At 39.1% G+C, this 18,846-nt stretch overlaps 1 protein-coding gene across 2 annotated transcripts in view; it reads left to right on the top strand.

Annotated features, from left to right (window-relative positions):
• Positions 1–18,846, top strand: part of cd2ap (CD2-associated protein) — a 53,054-nt gene that overhangs the window by 29,923 nt on the left and 4,285 nt on the right. The window contains exons 10-18 of one of the 2 annotated variants that reach the window (XM_088002180.1): positions 522–575; positions 2,770–2,797; positions 4,953–5,027; positions 9,849–9,969; positions 12,191–12,399; positions 15,157–15,272; positions 16,339–16,422; positions 17,359–17,564; positions 17,710–17,773. In XM_088002180.1, the coding sequence (XP_087858306.1) occupies positions 522–575; positions 2,770–2,797; positions 4,953–5,027; positions 9,849–9,969; positions 12,191–12,399; positions 15,157–15,272; positions 16,339–16,422; positions 17,359–17,564; positions 17,710–17,773 (957 nt within the window). Of the gene's footprint in view, positions 1–521; positions 576–2,769; positions 2,798–4,952; positions 5,028–9,848; positions 9,970–12,190; positions 12,400–15,153; positions 15,273–16,338; positions 16,423–17,358; positions 17,565–17,709; positions 17,774–18,846 lie in introns of both variants that reach the window. The other variant, XM_088002179.1, reaches the window with a different exon arrangement.

Here is an 18,846-nt window from a genome sequence, read left to right as displayed (position 1 = left end):
TCTAGTATCTTAGTGATGACAATTGGTACCAAAGCACTGCATCCCTTTTTGTTTTATAAATCACACGCACATTTAAGATTTTGCACATTATATTGACAACTTGACAGCTAAAACTAATGGCAGTCATCGTCAGTCAGCCAGCAGCTTTTTGCCCTCTAGTAGGGAGCTGAGTCAGGGCTTAGTGCTCGTGACGCCTTGCTGCAACATGCCCATAGCTAAAATATTCCTCATCACAGAGATTAGCTATCACAGAGAGATTGCCCAAATATAGACGTGCCTATATGATATCCTTAACATCATTTTCATTTAATAAGAGTAGGAAGTTGATTAGGAGACAGATTGGCATGAATCACTGATTGGATGGGAGAAAAATCAATGGAAGAGCTAATTTTAGAGTCTCGTGCAAGAGGAAGTGCTCTTCACTGTCTCTGTTCCTGTGAAATATCTGAGCTATGTCTGACACCCTCCTGCTGGTTTCCAGACCACAGGAACTTTATTTGATGTTCTTGTTTCTGTTCCAGGCAGCACCATCAAGGGGATCTGTGAAATCGCTGGCTAAGCCAGAGGTGGAGGAGGTAAGAGGAAGATGCTGAGCACACACTTTCTTTCTGACAGACTCTGGCTGGCTTCAGGAAAATCCCAATTAAGATGTTTTAGTCAGCAACACCAGTCAGTCATTTCTGATGCATTTTATTTCATGCTGCAGTTTTATGATGTAGTAAAATAACAGTTGTAAATTTATGATGACTCAACACCAAAGTGCTTTGAAATGAGGAACACTGACCGTCTTGTGAAATTATTGTTGGTATCGGTTTTTCAAATGAGAAACTAACAAATTTTTAACACATCAGCATCAAATTATCAGCCGCAAAAGTATTGAAGCTTTTTTTCTCATTAAAACATCTTTTTCCTCATAATTTTACGACTTTCTTCCAGCAATAACACATCTTTATTCTGCCTTTATAAGCACTACAACTATCCTCATAACATGACCTTCTTTTTACAATATTGTAACTTTTTTCTTGTATTTAAATAAAATTCTCTTAGTCACCCTAATACTCTCATACTTGCTTTACTAAGCTGCCATTTTTCTTTTATGATGACAAACTTCTCCACCTCTCCTCTGTAGAGGTAAAGATGTTTCTTGGTAAACCAAGAAATCTCCTTGCAATTAAGATATCATTTGACTTTTTGTTGCTGTATGTTGCATCATATTCATTTAATCTCCAGTAGAAATTCAAAACAGTGTTTCATTTAAAATATAAATGAAACACCTATTTGTAAACACCCTACATAATCCTCCAGAAGGTAGATGTTTGATAATATGAGCTCCTTCTGTGATTTCTCTCTCTGTTTAGTGTTTTCACTCAATTCAACCAAAACCTAAATGACAGGAAGTTAGTTAAACACTGATCCTTTGTGACATGAGCCTCTAACCTCTGGCAGATTCCTATGCCTCAAACACCTTCTCTTGTGTCTAACAGATGACCTGTCTAGATATGAAGATATTTATATTTTAACTTTATATACATTCTCCAGAGCAGCATTACTTTTTAATTGCGACAGAGCCGATGTTTGCGAATATGAGGCCACACCTCCTGGGTCACACATTTGATTCCAAATGACTCTGAACTAACTAAGTTTGGTCAGTAAATGTCCTGGAGCAACTGCTTATTTTTCACTGTATACATTAGTGGCAGGATGCAATTTTAAAAAAAACTCAATAGGAAGCTCCCATTGGCTCTTTCAGACCAAGAGGAGGCAAAGGAACTAGTTTTTTTTATTATTATTTTTGTTTGTTTTGCTTTTTTCACATATTTGTTTTATGTTATGCTGTCACAATATAGTGAGAGTTTTAATAAATATGTTAAAACATTTTCTTTATTAAAATTACATACTGCAACTTTAAGGTTAAATTGAAATGTAAAGGTACTTTTTTTTTTTTTAGCTTTGTATCTTGTTATAATGTTATTCCCTCATCAAAATCATACCTGGAGTGTTGCCTTGATTCTTTCATGCATGTTTGAGGAATATTTTAATCTCCATGGCAACCATTCAGCCATGCAAAATGCAAAACGTTGGACTTATCCCGATCTTCAAGACGTAATTCCTTCTCAGAGCTGCAGTTTCCAAGCTTCCAATCTTCTGCCCCACAGACCGTTCAATTCCTTCAGACTAGCCAGCATCAATTAACAATTAGTTCCTGGTGGAATTTCTGTTCAGCTCATTATAGGAGCTACTTCTCAGTGCAACGCTGGTAAAAACATTGTTAAAGGGTTAATAGAGGAGCCATGTTGTGATGACTTACTGAAGATGGAGTTTCAGAAAGAGCAGGAGTTTCTTGAAGAGACAGAGGCCCAATTTCCAGGCGTTCAGTAACAAAGTCAAATTTTCCTTAAGTCATATTTGATATTTATAGGGCATTTATAACAACTGAAAGTAACTTAGTTACTTAATTGTGTTATAAAATGGCACTATTGTAGCTGGAAAATACAGCCTTTTAAGAAAGAATAAATTAGAGTTAAACAGGAAAGCTGATTTTAAATTCCTATTGAGGAAAAACAAGCTATCATGAAAGCAGATGTAATGTTTGGGATAGGTTTAAATAAGAAATGTAATACAATAAACGACAATTCTTTTAGTTCAGAAAAGTTTCAAAACTGCATCATTTTGTCTTAAGTTGAGCAATTTGTCTTCAGTTGCTATTACCTTTAAGTCAATTTTTGGTTTGTTATGCTGACACATTTTCTGCCTTTTTTTCTTTGTCAGAAACTGCCGAAGAAACCGCCTCCACTAGGTAAAGAACATTTTAAACTCTATTCTATTAAAAGTTCTTCTTTGTGTGTCTGGTTGGGAAAGCCAACTGTCATTTCTCATGAGTCAAAGTCAGGTCACAACTCTAAAAACATTTACACGGGGTGCTTCAGGCTTTCTCGTTCCTTCTGAGGATTCTTTAGACATTCCCGGTTTTGACATCCGTAATTCCAACGACGTATCTTGGCTCCACTTTTAAGCCAGCTGTACTCTGGCAACTTCCAAAAACAGTTGACTGGGAGGAATCAGAAAACTGTTTGTCAAAGAGCTTAAACCAGCTTGTTTTAGCATGGATAAGCAGATGCTGCACTCCAGGCTTTCTCTCCAGGGCCGGCAGTCTTAACCAGGTCTGTAAGGCCACTGTCACATCGAGTTAGGATCGTCCTCCAGGACCTCCACTCAAATGCTGTCGGATTGTTAGTATGAATGTGAAACCCTGCTTCCAGCATGAAAACAGCTGTGACAGCTCTGTGCTCCCGGTATTCACCAGATAGTTATTCTCCAGCGATGGTCCCATAATTCTACTGTGATGGGCATTTCATCCTCACCATGATGTAATCTCACAATACATCAAAGCTTCCCAAAATTTGCATCCCATTTTTTCTGTTTTGAACCAAAACACCCTGAATTCCACAGCACATCTACAAGTTAATGTTGTCAAAGTCAAGCTAGCATAACTGAACTACTTCTCTGTCCCTCGCCATCTTTTTTTAACCAAAACTTTTTCTTGACCTTAGTGTTGACACTTAGAAGCAAAGCACTGTGTCCCTTTTTCTTTTATAAATTACGTGTACATTTAAGATTTAGCAGATTATGTTGATAACAGATAAACCACTGGTAGTCATTGTTGGCAAGCTGCCTTTTTGCCCTCCAGCAGGGGAATAGGTGATGTCATGCAGCAAAGGGTCTATAGTTTTTGTTTTACTATATTTCTTATTTTTATGAATTTGTAAAATAATTACAAATTATTGTAGTGTTTGTTTTCTGGGAGTACAGATGGAAATTAACATTTTGCTAAATCCAGTAGATTTACGACAACATTGTATGTTCATTAATATGCACTGTCCCATTTAAACAGTCAATTAATAAATTCCATCAATGTACATAATTACTCACTGCATCTGATAAATGTTCAAGTATTCATGTCTCCTGCATATACATAAGCGAATAGTGGAAGTGCACTAGTTGAAGCAAAATGTCAACATTTATATCCGAGCACATTTCTGTATAAAACACAGACACGGCCTTCTGGCCAATCACATAACACATCACAAAGAGCTCTGCCAAAATAGTTAGACGCGAGGACGGAGTCAAAAAGGCAATTTTTGCTAAACCGTTTTTTCAAGATTTTTTTTCCAAGACAGTAAAAGGCTGGTCAACATGTGTGATTTTAGGATTTTTGTTGGGGAATATCACTTTAAGTTGGTAATGTCTGGCCTGTTTCGCAAACAGGGGAGAAGAACAAAATTATGCAATTTTCATCACCCGTCTACATTTACAATGAAAACCGATTGACACTTTGGATGAGTCATGTGGGAGCCGTTAGTGTGAGCGAAGGAGGCCTGATGTGGAGCCACCTTTAGAAAAATGCATTTTAATAAACCTTTTAAAAAAAAATTTAATTCAAGCCTAAAAACATAACCTTTACCATTTTAACATGACTATTGAACAAAATAGTGTTTAATAGTGAAATCCAGAATGGGAATTTGACTCAAAAGTGCAACAAATAATAGTTTTGTGTCCCAAGGTGCAAATTGTAGATGGTTGTTCTTTACTGTAAAACAGTCTTACTGCCTCTTGCAGTTAGCAGCACGCTCGCATGTGTTGAGGTTTTCCTGTTTGGCTCTTAAGCGACGCATCATTTCATTCACAACCTAGCTACACATGCACTGTGTTCCAGTTTGCTGTAGGGACCAGAGAGAACGATTTCTGCATGCAAACTTCCTGTTTGTTCAATGTCTTTCTGACAAAACTGCTGAGCAGGTTCAAATGAACACTGGTCTGATTGGGCGGTGTATGGACGGTTTCTAGTGTGAATCACCTGTGGTTGCGTGTGTTCCCCTTTGCTGTCTGTCAAGTGTTTCATTGAGTCTTGTTGGACGCCCAGGTGACTCTCTTGACCATGTTTCGTTTTTTAGCCTCCAAGCCAGAACCCCCCGCCGTGGAGAGGAAGTCTATCAACCACAGACCAGACTTCAGACCAGATGAGCGAGGTACAGCTGGACTCCCGGTCTCCCCTGTCTCCTCTCATCCTTCCATCTCTTTACAGCAGCTGACATTTCTGTCTGAATTCAGCTCTGTGGGCTGTAAACAAACTTCACTTTCATGTGCTTTCACTTGAAACTGGTGCTTTAGTGATGTGTCTGTCTTTCCGAACTTTAAAGATCTTATTGAAAACATGGAGGTGATTTTTCTCTTTACTGCCAACTGCTAACATTAATTTTAAAATAAGGTTTACAGTTGATTCAGTAAATAACTGCTGCTTAAATATTGTAAGTTAAGTGTATAGTTAGGTTTATCTTTTCTGTTTCTTGTCATTTTTGTTCGTCTTACAAAAATCTTAAACGATGGATAAACTCAGCACTTTCACTGCCAGTTCATCTAAAAAAAAAATATATATATATATATATATATATATAATTAAACCTTCAGACTGGTAGAACGTTTCCTCCGTGCTGACAGTCATTGTATGCCTCGGTAGTACATTTTAAATTAGGTCAGCTTTCTCTTTTGTTACAGTTTCACTTTGTCTTCATTTATAAATCAAGCATCACTTTTTATCTGCTAGACATGCGTCGCACTTTTGGTGCAGAGTTTGGGACTGAATTTCTCTGATGGAAGACAAACATCAATATTAACAGCAATTTAAAGTAATCTTGGTTATTGTCCATTTCTAAGGAAAATAAAACATTTTATTAATGTATCTGAAATTATAAAAACCTCTTTCCCCACTTTTTGAACTTCATTTACCAAGAGGAATCAAAAATATGTTTATCATCTCTATTGATCAGACATTGGGTTTCCTTCTCACATTTCTTTCGGCGCTCACTTTAAGCTTGTTCATTTAAATCCTCTGGCTACATTTATTGTAATTCTCTTTCCTTAACTGCAGCGTTGTGGTGGTGAAGCACTACATCTAAAAACAGGTTAGATTTTAGTTAAAATACAGGAAATCTGCTGTCAAGCTCAGTTAGTTTTTATGACTATCAGCCCTCATCACATGCAGAGTCCCCCAAGGATACATTATTGGCTCTTTACTACTTTTTCTTCTTTTTTATTTTTACTCTGTTTACTCGCGTTAGATTCAGTTCTTTAAAAATGACAAAAATGCAGTTTATCATTATGCTTGTCCGTGGGTGTAATAATGTACATAAGTCACAGCTCGGCACATACGATGCCATAAAAAAGTCTCCCCCCCCACTCCTCTGACCTTATTGCATTTTTTCTGTTCCTGCATCTTTATCACACTTAGATGTTCCACATCAACAAACAAATGTAAAACTACCTCTATTTTGGGCCAAGATTAGTTTTGGTTTGGTGCAACAGCAAATGTAAAATAGCTTTTATATTTACCAGAATAAGAAAGGTGTTGGTGAAGAGACACTACAGTAGCAGACGGAGATTTTTTGTTTGTTTGTTTTTACATGTAAAGTCACTTGAAGATTGAAAAGCATTACTATCCAGTTTGAGCCAAAAAGTGCAACTTTGTCATAACACATTTCAGAATACCAAATTTGAAAAGAGTACCTTTTGCTATCTTCGTCTCTATCTCTATTTCTGTCTGTATTTCTAGCTATCTCGATTTCTCTCTTTTTCTCCTATCTTTTTATCTTAATTTATTTCTCTATTTCTATTTCTCTCTCTGTCTCACTCTGTTTCTGTCTTTGTCTCTATCTCTTTCTCACTCTACATCTCTATATTTTTCTATCTCTCCAGTTCTATCTATCTTATTTAATGTTATGTTAATATTTTTCCACAATAAACTATTTTAAAACAGAAACATCTTCTGTAGACAGTAATTTCATTTGGATAGTGAAATAATAAAGCTACATTTATGAACTTAAAGTTGATGTAATTAAATATTATCATTGTCATCAGTAGTTGGATTCACAAAAAAATTTTTGACTCTTTGATCGAGACTTTTGTCAGAAAGTGTTGATACAACAGAATTGCGAACTATGATGATGAAATCTATAGCAAGACATTATATGATTCAGCTCTGCTTCAAGTAGCCCTGTTGGCGCCCTTAATCGTCTTGAACATCTTGACTTGATGAATCCCAAAGTGCAGATGAATCAGCTCTTTGGGAGCTCTTTTCTCCCATTTCTCTCTTTCTCTCTGCAGTTCTTCAGCTTGCTAATTCATGTTTTCACTTTGAGTTAAGCAGCTGCAACATCCTTCTCGTCGTCTTTCTTTCAGCCTTCAGCACGACTCCTGTTTGGTCTCTCAGTCCTGCTGACTGAACGCTCAGTCCTTCCATGCGTCTATGCCACACTTCTCTGAGCTCATCTTGAATTATCCCACAAGACTTGTTTAAAATGAGAGAGCAGCAGATTAGCAGCATGTGTCATTGGAAAAAAGCAATGATGGCTCCTCCTCTTGGCCCCACTGTTTCAGTTTTCACCTGAGCGTCACTAGTGGTTCCTGACTTTCTGCCAAATGTTGGAATTGTTTCCCAGAGTTGCTGAATTAAACTTCTACAGGTTTTCTTTTACTGTTTTTGCATGGACTGGTTTATAAGCAACAGTCTAAAAATAGAAAAACCAATTCAAGCAAAAGATTTAGTTCTTTATATATATATATATAAAATTCCCTTCTCACCCTCCGCGGGTGGTCTCTTTCATCCTCTGAGCTCTGGTCCTCTACCAGAGGCCTGGGAGCTTGAGGGTTCCTCCAGTATCTTGGCTGTGCCTAGAACTGCACATTTCTGGGCTGAGATGTCTGATGTTGTTCCTGGGATCCGCTTGGATTGATTACAAGAAAGCCTATGACTCAATGCCACACACCTGGATCATTGAATGCTTAGAGATGTACAACATCAATAGGACTCTAAGAGCCTTCATTGCAAACTCGATGGGGCTTTGGAAAACCACCCTTGAAGCCAACTGCAAACCACTTGCACAAGTTTCCATCAAATGTGGGATATACCAAGGAGATGCTCCGTCCCCACTGCTGTTCTGCATAGGCCTGAATCCCCTCAGCCAAATCATCAACAAGACTGGCTACGGATACCGACTTAAGAATGGGGCCACAATCAGTCACCTCCTCTACATGGATGACATCAAGCTGTACGCCAAGAGCGAGCGAGACATCGACTCACTGATCCACACCACCAGGATCTACAGCACTGACATTGGGATGTCATTCGGACTAGAGAAGTGTGGCCGGATGGTTACAAAGAGAGGGAACGTCGTCCACACAGAAGGGGTCTCACTCCCAGAAGGAACAATAGCAGACATAGAGCACAGCTACAAGTACCTGGGAATACAGCAAGCAAATGGCAACCTCGATGAGGTCACAAGGAAAGGAGCCACAGCCAAATACCTCCAACGAATAAGGCAAGTCCTGAGAAGCCAGCTCAATGGCAAGAACAAGATCCGTGCAATAAACAGCTATGCCTTGCCAGTAATCAGATACCCTGCCGGAATAATTAGCTGGCCAATGGAAGAGATGAAGGCCACGGATGTTAAGACTCGGAAGCTACTAACCATGAATGGAGGGTTCCACCCCAAATCCAGCACCCTGAGACTGTACACGAGCCGTAAGGAAGGAGGCAGAGGACTAGTGAGTGTGAGAGCCACTGTCCAGGATGAAACATCCAAGATCCATAAATACATCAAGGACAAAGCCTCAACGGACGATGTGCTCAGCGAATGTCTCAGGCAATGGGGAACAGAGGACGAGGTGTTGGAGGAACCATCATGGGAAGACAAGCCCCTACATGGGATGTACCACCGACAAATAACTGAAGTGGCTGATATCAGGAAATCCTACCAATGGCTGGAGAAAGCTGGACTCAAGGACAGCACGGAGGCCCTCATCCTGGCCGCCCAGGAACAGGCCCTAAACACCAGAGCAATAGAAGCTCAGATCTACCACACCAGACAAGACCCAAGGTGTAGGTTGTGCAAGGAGGCCTCTGAGACAGTCCAGCACATAACAGCAGGGTGCAAGATGCTGGCAGGGAAAGCGTACATGGAACGACATAACCAAGTGGTGGGCATAGTGTACAGGAACATCTGTGCAGAATATGGACTGGAAGCCCCGAGGTCAAAATGGGGGACACCCCCAAAGGTGGTGGAGAATGACCGAGCTAAGATCCTGTGGGACTTCCAGATCCAGACAGACAAGATGGTAATGGCGAACCAACCGGACATTGTGGTGGTGGATAAAGAACAGAGGAAAGCCGTTGTGGTGGATGTAGCAATACCAAGTGACCACAACATCAGGAAAAAGGAGCATGAGAAACTGGAGAAATACCAGGGCCTCAGAGAGGAACTGGAGAAGGCCTGGAAGGTGAAGACCACAGTGGTGCCTGTGGTCATCGGGGCCCTCGGGGCAGTCACCCCCCAACTGGAGCAGTGGCTCAAACAGATCCCAGGAACAACATCAGACATCTCAGTCCAGAAATGTGCAGTTCTAGGCACAGCCAAGATACTGCGCAGAACCCTCAAGCTCCCAGGCCTCTGGTAGAGGACCCGAGCTCAGAGGATGAAAGAGACCACCCACGGAGGGTGAGAGGGGAATTTTTTTTTTTTATATAGCTCCATTTAGCTCTTCATATGTGTCATATGGCGTTCCATATATATATATATATATATATATATATATATATATAAAGGTTCACTGAGTTGAGTGTCCGATAAACATCAGCAGATCCCCTTGTTATCCATCCATTTAGCTCTTCATACATAAGGTTGTGTCATATGGCATTCCATTGCTTCTCTTAAATTACTGTAAAATTAGAAGCAGAAAGGTGAAACACAGTTAATTTAGCAAGTTTTTTTTCTCCCTCTACTGTGTCTGTGTTTCAGGTGACAAGCACACTCCAGAGCCGAAACTCCATAAACCTCCTGCACCAAACCCACCCAAGAAGCCGGTCCCCATTCCACCCAAGAAGCCAGAAAAGCCCATTGGTCCCTCATTAAGTGTCAAGTATGTACAGTATCTGTGTTGCTCCTATTTATCTGTTTGATCTGAAAATCTGACTGAGCTCTGTGAGGCTGAGCTGCAATATGACAACAGGCTCCTGTGTTATAATCTCCCTGAAGCCACTCTAGGAAATGGAGGGTAAAGCTTCGACTAATCTAACCCCTTCAAGTTTTTTAAGAGACTCTGACAGTGGAATTTTATGGTTGCTGATTCTCCATTTGCGTCAAATTATTGGCCACAATGGCAAAGGGAAGAATGTTTTAGGAATATTAAAGATGGGAATGTCCAAATACATTGATACTAGTTATGTTTCCATTGGCCATATAATCGTGCAATTTGAGATTTCAAAAATACATTTGCTTAGTGTAAACATGGCAATTAAAAAAAAAAACCCCAAAAAACTCTAGTTGACCCAGAATGGCCTGCGCTGTTGTCCACTTCCTACTTTTGGAGCGGTCTCTGGTCCTCTTGGTGTTCACATATGCATTCGAACTGAGCCAAGGTCTGCTTCAACCAAGGAAAAGTGGGAATTAAAGAAACTGAGACAGATATCTTCAGTTTTTGATGTATTTTTTGTTAGGTTTCCAGCAATATTAAGTTGCTTTTCATATGACTTTACAAACTCTTCTCTCAAAAACAGTTGTTGGTTTTTAACCTTGAGATCAAAAGGGCTTTTATATGTGTGCAAACATCCAGCCCAGCTACTTTAGCCCAGAGCCCCACAGAGATTAGCCTCATAACAAGTCAGGTCATGTCAAACATTGTGCGTCTGGATCTGCCTCAAGGCTTTACTTTATTTTCATTTTCCTCCTTGTGTCAAGGTTCCAGCATGGCTAATGCAACATCTATTCAAATCAAAGTTTATTTTCGCTGCTTCAGTGGCATCGAAAGTAGATTGATGTAAAAAAAGAAAACAAAATCAAACGAAACATGTGAAGTTCTTCTCTGAAACCTAACCTGGACACACAGTAGGGTTATGCCAGCGATCTTCTAGGCCTCCTAGAAGATCGCTTCTAGGAGGCGAAATACAATGAGAATGCTTTTTTCTGCAACAACAATACTCCATCACATCAAAAACTTGTCCAACAATAAGGTCAAGAAAGAGTCCAGGTGCTAAAGTTAGTAAAACAAACAAGTAAAAAAAAAAAAGTATCAAACTTTCTTCAAGGTGAAACGTTACGTTTTTACAGCAGGTCTGCCTTCCCTGATTTGCAAAGAAGTGAAAAAGTCTCAGTGCAGCTTCAGCATTTTGTTTTCTTGCAGTTAGTGTTAAATAATTCATTTTGTTCGGTTTCTATGCTCTAGTGCCCAACTGGAATTCCTTCACTTGCACCATTTAAAAAAAAGATATCCCTTGTGTTGTTAACAGCAACACAAACACTTTTTCTTCTAGCAATGACAGGCTGAACAGTTAAAGCCTTTCCGCAGTGCCTACGTCTCCCAGAATGCTGTGCGGTTCTGGATCAAACTTCAGTGAATATTCTATGTTCCATATTTTCTATTGAAATTGAACACATATCTATCGCAACACGTTATTGATTCATAGTCCAGCCCTACTAAATACAATGTGTATTGAACAAAAATAGAAGAGAGAAGTAAATGATGTAATCACTAATCACGTTTGATGTCAACAATGTGCAGTCCAGTGGAAAATCACTTGTTCTAATAGGTGGAGATTCTTCTCCAGACCTGCACAGAGTGAACATTATTATTTTTCCTCCAGCCGCTGGAGAATCTGAGGAGTAAAATGTTTTCACTTGCTTTGATCATGTCCACTGATTCCAAATTTGTTTGGACATTTATTCATATAAAGATGGAAGTAATCTCTGGCATCTAAATTCCTTGGTATTTTAAGCTTAGTGCCCCAAAACGACACATTCGCGCTTTTAGATAGATTTTTACCCAGAATGCAAATGGAAAAAACCGTGAGTGAAACGGTGACTGGTACTGACTAGTATATATTCCATTGAGGGAAAGTAAGTTTCACATCTGCTCAAGAGCCCCCCTGGTGGTTGAACAAAAATCCACATATAAACCGGAAAATACAATATATAAAAAAAAAACACTGAATGCTCTCTGGTATGAGGAGGCGGGCCGGATCCGGCATTGTTCAGGGGGCCGGATCCGGCCCGCGGGCCGTAGTTTGGGGACCCCTGGTTTAGCAGAATTACATTTTTGTGTATTTTCATTTTTCTGTCCTCCCGTTTTTTCTTTTTGCCTGCAGGCACAACGGAGAGGTGCCTTCTATGCGACCAAAGTTGGATTTAGAGCCACCTTCTATACGACCAAAGTCAGAGTTTGAGTCTCCTTCTATACGACCAAAGTCAGAGTTTGAGCCTCCTTCTATACGACCAAAGTTGGATTTAGAGCCAGTATTGCCAACTAAACCCAAACCGCAGCCTGGAGAACGGGGGGACAAGCCTGCTGATGCAGGTATGTACACAAAACATCACCTCAACAATCCAAATCTTCAGAGCCTTGGGGATTTATTGTTCTGAAGCACACGGTAAGCTGCATGCTTTCTCATAAACCTTTAGATAAAAAAAAAAAATCATTCTTTTCCCAGCGAGTTTAATTTTTCAGTCTCCTTTTTCAAAAGGATGTTGAAAATGCCATTTTCTTTCACTTCTATTGCTGCTGCTGTTTCTTCTACACAATTTTACTGTCAAGAGTGTAAGAAAAGGTAACAACAATTTATCATCGGGAAACAGGTGAACACTGTGGATGAAGGTAAATGTACCATTGTTAGTGTTGAGAAGATGGCAACGTAAGCAGTCTAGTCAAACTTAAACTGACATCATAGGATGTTGCTGCTCTCATGTTTAAGGTATGATAATTGTGGTAGAATAAAAGCAAAAATGTAGAGAAATAGGCCTGTAATAGAATTGAATCAAAATAATATAGTTTGCAGTGAAAGCGTTGTGGAAGCCTATTGTAATCATATTGTTTCTTATTGTTCTTCCAGCAAATTAATTGGCTTTTTGGAGGCCTACAAAAACTCACTGAACTTGATGGGCGCATCAGACTTGACATAGTTTAAGAATGTTGCAAAAATTGCATCAAACATCTCCACAGCGCCCCCTGGCAACTTTCAAACTTTCTCGCATTGACCTTACTTTACTGCATAGCTGTGAATTTTGGTACACTTGCAAAACTCCCCAAGGTAGAAAAACCCTCTGGCACTCATGATGTGCAATAAAATGGAATTTGGCCGTCTTGAATTGAAGTTCTAATTTTGACCCTGTTTTCCCTTTGATAGCCGGTGCATTTGATCAAACTCCCCCTAGCGATTTCGATCAGTCTGTTTCAAACGAGGTCAGTTTGTGAGATTAAAAGTTATCAAAACTGAGTTTTAAACCGTGGCCAGACTTCAGAGTTTGAGACCTCTTTTTGAAACAAAAAAAAATCTAACATCTCATCCAAAAAAACCTCAAATGGCACTAAAGTTAAAATTCAGACCTCTAGGAGCAATAAAATTAAAGGAATTAAAGTTGTTTAACGACAAAAGATCCCATGGAAAGCCAGAGTAAATGACACAGACAGCAGCTGTGGGAATGGGAGCAAACTTCACTGAAAAATAAATAGATTTGAGAGCGATATTTTAGAAGCAGGAACGTGTAGTGACAAACGGGGACGTGTCGGAACAGAACGCAAGACTGAAAGGTCGCAGCTGGAAAACATCACAGATGACTGAGTAAAGCTGACCTGAAGGCCTGTCGGCCCTCAGAGATCTCCTGACCAGACGTCTGTGAAGGTGCTAAAAGTCGGCGCAGCTCCAAACAAACCAGTCAGTCACACTGTGACACTAAACATGAAAACTCCATCATTCCCACAATTACAGCCAGAGCTCTCCATCTGCAGCCGATTACTGTAGAGTAGGTGCAAAGTGCTGCTACATAGCAAAACGCTTTTCATTATTTTATTGGAAAAGTCGGTGAGGCACATTGAAAGACCTTAAACAGAGTTCTTGTCCTTGCTGATGAACATGTGAAGTCAAGAGTATTAAGTGTCTTATTTAAATGGATTTTCTATCCATTTATTGCACAAGAAAAAGAAAAAAAAACACATTTCCCGTACTAAGAGTCTCTGATACCTTTCCAAACACATTTAAATGCACTTTTCTGAAGGCTATTCATTTTTAATTTGCAGCAAGACTTTTTCCTATGAAAGATTTGCGCAGAGTGCTTAAGGGTTGTCAACGTTTACTTTGTAGTAATGAAAAAAATGCTGGTAGAAACAAATTAATCAATGATGGATGAAAGCTATTCTGAGGTGCTTTAAACGGAAAATTAAAGCTCTGTAATAATTTCACAATATGAACCACCACAGTCCTCGCCTCCTGATGGTTGTTTTATATGTACATAATTCAAACACAGGCCTCTTATTACGCTTTTATTCTAGTATTTTCTTGAAGGCTTGTACTTTTACAGCATTAAATATTTTATCCAAATCATAAATTTACAATGGAACGAGCAATAACATGTTGAAGTTGTTGCAGCCTCTACCTCCGAGGGGAAGACTTTCATTGTCCAGGAAAGTAGAGAAGATGCATGCCTAAATAAATACCTGTGCAGGTGTTCTTGGGTACAAACACTGTGTGCATGGTATTCATTCATGTTGTTAGAAATCACTGTTCACTGTTCAAAGTCTTAGCATGAAAGCAAGCAGCAGTAAACTTGAGTTCAACTCAGAGGAAAATGGCTTAATGTTTCTAAAAGTCCTGAATGACTGGTTTCAAATACTTACGGTGACACCTAGTTGTGAAAAAATGGCAAAGAGTATGTTGGTCTGAATCTCAGTTATTCTTCAGCACCATTAACTCTAAATGGAAGTTGCGGTTGGACTGTCATCTCCCTTTCATGTGGTCGTTTGTGTCACATTTGATTTGCATTCGGGGATTATTATTTTTCTATCGATTTCTATCAACAACGTTTGTGTGATTCACCTCATCGCAATAAAAAGATATGCAGATTCTAGTTTTTTTTTTTCTGTTTCCATGTTTCCCAATTTAATTTGCAGACAGGAAGCAACCTACCTTCAGGCCAGAAAGCACTCAAATGAAATGGAAACCCATAGGGTCACCATTGGACGTCACTTTAATCATGCAAGAAACATTCCACGTAGAACTGATTCTCTCTGGTATATTCTTCTTTTCCTCATCTCCACTTTTACTCCCCCCACCCCCAGAAGATCTGATGAGTTTTGATGAATTGTCATCTGCGTCAGAGAAGCTCTCCCACCTAACCACTTCCAGACCAAAGGTAACTGGCAGGAGGCTCCCTGGACAGTTTGCCGGAGGACAGTCGGTGAGATACTCTGACATAACCATTCAGACACTTTGATCAAACAGCTCAAACAGAAAATGAAGTGGTGACTTTTTGCACAAGTTGAGGTAGAAAGTGATTTTGTAACATTTGCACAAGAACACACAAATCGTAATGCTTGTAAAAATGTTTTACATCAAAAGAATCAACTTTAATGTGTTTATGTTGGAATTTTGTGTGATGGACGAACTTCAAAGTTTAAACCTAAATCCAGTTGAGAATGTGTGGTCAAACGCTCTACATTTGGCCTAATGTCACACACAAACATTTCACTTTCTAGATGTGCAAACTTTGCCAAGTCAGTTTTACTTTCCATATTTTTCTTTATAAATGTTGAAAACTATTTTGTCTTCCTTCCACTTCACAATTCTGCCCAATTTTTGTTGGTCTTTCACAGAGAAAGGCTGAATGATTTACCATTTCTCATCATTATCTCCTCCCGAAATGAACTTTAAAGTCTGCCACAGTCACTTCCCATCACCACAGGTTGAATACCCCTCTGCAATCAATCTGTCTCAAAGTTGGCTCAATATTTTTAGTGGAATGGACAGAGAGTGAAGCCCAGAAATAATAAAGCAGAAACATCGTTAATAATGGATTATCTGACAGTAAGTTTCTGGCTCAAACTTCACCTGCGTGCTCATCGCCGTGGTGACCTGAAATAAATCAACAGTAAGCCATGCTTTAAAGAACCCAAGTAGTTATAGATGAGACTTATTAACATTTGAGTCTGATCTGGGTTTGAGTCTAGGAGTAAATGACCTCAAAGAACACACAGCCTGCTGTTTATTTATATCTTTACATCAGTATCACATTAATACTAATGTAGCTTCAAAGAGGATCTCAGTATTTCTTCTTTTTTATGAAGTAAGGTAAGACATTTAGTCTGTTGCTGGAACCGATCATTTTAAAAGTAACCCGAGTTCAGTCTTGGATGGCTTTAGGGAAACTCCTGGCATGAACTTTCTTTATTTCTGTTTCAGTTTTCAAGAAAGAAAAAAAAAACACATTAATGTCACTTAATATTTGAATAAATGTCTACTTGCAGCCTACAAAGGAAGTGAGTGCTGAGAAAGTCTTCAAGGTCGATGAGGAGGAAAGTGCCAAACCCAAGCCAACAGAACACAAAAAGGTAACTTGTTAAGTTTAATCAATCATGATAATTCAATAATTGGAATAATTAACTATTGATTAATCCTTATCTGGAGTGTACAGACTCAACAAAGGGCCATTTGATAATAGAACAAACATATATACATTTTGAATTTAAGATGAGAAAAAACTCTTCTATTGAACACAACATCAACAGACATGTGGATGCAGATAGTCAGCAGAATAACCAATTCATAGAATAATCATTAGTTACAGCCCCTCTGGGAAAAATGACCTTTTATGTCCAGAATAATAAAATTGGCTCCTTGTGCATTAATTTTGCTCATAAAAAGATTTTTAATGGATGTAGTTCAACACATCTTCATAAATTGTTCTAAAATGAATTACCATTATTGTACAAAATAATGATGTCATATTGTTGCATCTTTACTATCCATATGCATGCATATAGATGTACCAAAGCCTGCTGCAGTAAACAACTAATCAATCAAGGCTGTTTTACTGCTAATTGCACTGACTGAACAAATTAAAGTTGTGTTGTTACATGTTTGACTAAGCTTGTGAAGATATTGGTTTATTTTATTGTGCTGCACTGGTGTAGACTTCTCGAATACATTTGTAACTCAGTACATTTATGCTTGATTTTTTTTTTTCTTTTAAATAAATGTTTTAAGTCAATTCAGTGATGTTTTGAATCGGTATACTAGACCTCAGATATCTGTATCTGTGTCGGAAGTGGAAAAAAATAGATGAGTGCATTCCTATTTGTGACAGGCTTTGATGCACCTAAGTGGTGTGGTGGAAAAAAGTAAGCAGACCATCCCTGCTAGAACTGTATTTTACACAGGTGAAACCAGAAATTCTTCTCTACCAGCACAAAATTGTCATTCTGAGCTTGATACAAGTATCTACAGTACAGTAAAGTCTTCTGCTCCTGTTGTTTTTCCATCTATAGCCTTCCAACCAGTCTCCGCCACCCCACCGGCCTGGTTTCACTGAACCCAAGCCGGGCCCTGCCGCCGCTGCCGGCTTGGATGTCAGCATCTCCCAGAACAGCAGAGCCCATCTGGAGATGGTGGAGCAGAGCGCCCAGCAGGATGAGCTGAAAAGCCAAATAAAAGACCTGCTGCTGTCTGTGGAGCTCCTAAAAGCCCAGCAAATGTAAGACAGCAAGTGTCAATCCGAACGTCAAGCAGGTTTCAGAGTCATTCAATTGACATTCTTCATACTCAGCAGTCTAAGCTGTTTGAAACGCCGTCAGCAGCAGAAAGTTTGCTGACCCTTGCCGGTGTGTGTCTGTTTCCAGGAAAGAGATCACGGAGCTGCGGCGAGACCTGGATGAGGAGCGAGTGAAGCGCGTGGCCCTGCAGGTAGCACCGCTTCCTCCCAGACACACGCTGAGCTGTCTGTGTTCATTAGGCCGCCACTTTCAACAAATATTGACACGTTAAAATCCCAATACAACACATCTACGTTTGAATTTATATTGAGACAGAGTTCAAGCGGTAAGAATACGTTGATGGGCACTAAGGGGCAGCGTCATGTGAAATCAACCTTTTTTCAGTTTTACATCATCTTATTCCCTCATCAAAAAAACATACCTGGAGTTGCCTTGATTTTTATGCATGTTTGAGAAATCCTTTAATCTCCATGACAACCATTCAACAAAATTTGGTATTAATTTATAAACAACATAGCTGTTCATAGCTTCCAAAACACATATTCCTACAGTTTGGATAACTTTATGAATCTGAGCTCAGTTAAATAATTCAGTTTTCACTTTAGCAATAATCTCTAGTAGATTTGTTTAAAGCCTCGTCTAGGGCTGGACACAATATATCATGATAGATAAGTGATCATTATCAATAAATAGTACATCTGATAGAATATTCAACGTTCAGTATATAGAATATTCATTGAACTCTGAGCTGGAACCCCATAGCATTCTGGGGGATGTAGGCAGAGGAAAGGCTTTGCATTTTGCATTTTTTGTGATTTTGGGCATGGGAAAAACAGAAAGAGGAAAAACAAAATTAACTAAATAAACCAAGCCAAAGTAAAACAACAGTCAACATAAAGAGCAATGTCAACATAACATGTTCAAAAGGGAGAAGGAAGAAATAAAGGCTTATTTAATCCTACTTCCCTACTTGTAAGGAATCCTCCACTGTGCCTCGTAAATGCTTAAAAATAAAACAATGGCTTTGAATGAAAACTGTGGATAAAAGAGGAAAGTTCATCAGTTTGGCAGTATTTCAGGTATGTAAAACAAAAAAAGATACAATATGCTTATATCAGGATTTTATATCATCGTTTGCTATGCATTGAAGGACTTTGAAGTGTAATTTCTGATCGTCAGTTTTTCTTCATTTCCTCCAAAAACCCCATTAGAACATATATTGAGAAAACAATTCTTTAGTTGCTCTAAACAACAGTGCGTTGG

This window comes from Poecilia mexicana, unplaced genomic scaffold, assembly GCF_051168715.1.
Source record: "Poecilia mexicana isolate PSO_F unplaced genomic scaffold, ASM5116871v1 scaffold_21, whole genome shotgun sequence".
NCBI classification, from domain to species: domain Eukaryota; kingdom Metazoa; phylum Chordata; class Actinopteri; order Cyprinodontiformes; family Poeciliidae; genus Poecilia; species Poecilia mexicana.
This window is presented reverse-complemented; position numbering and strand designations above follow the sequence as displayed.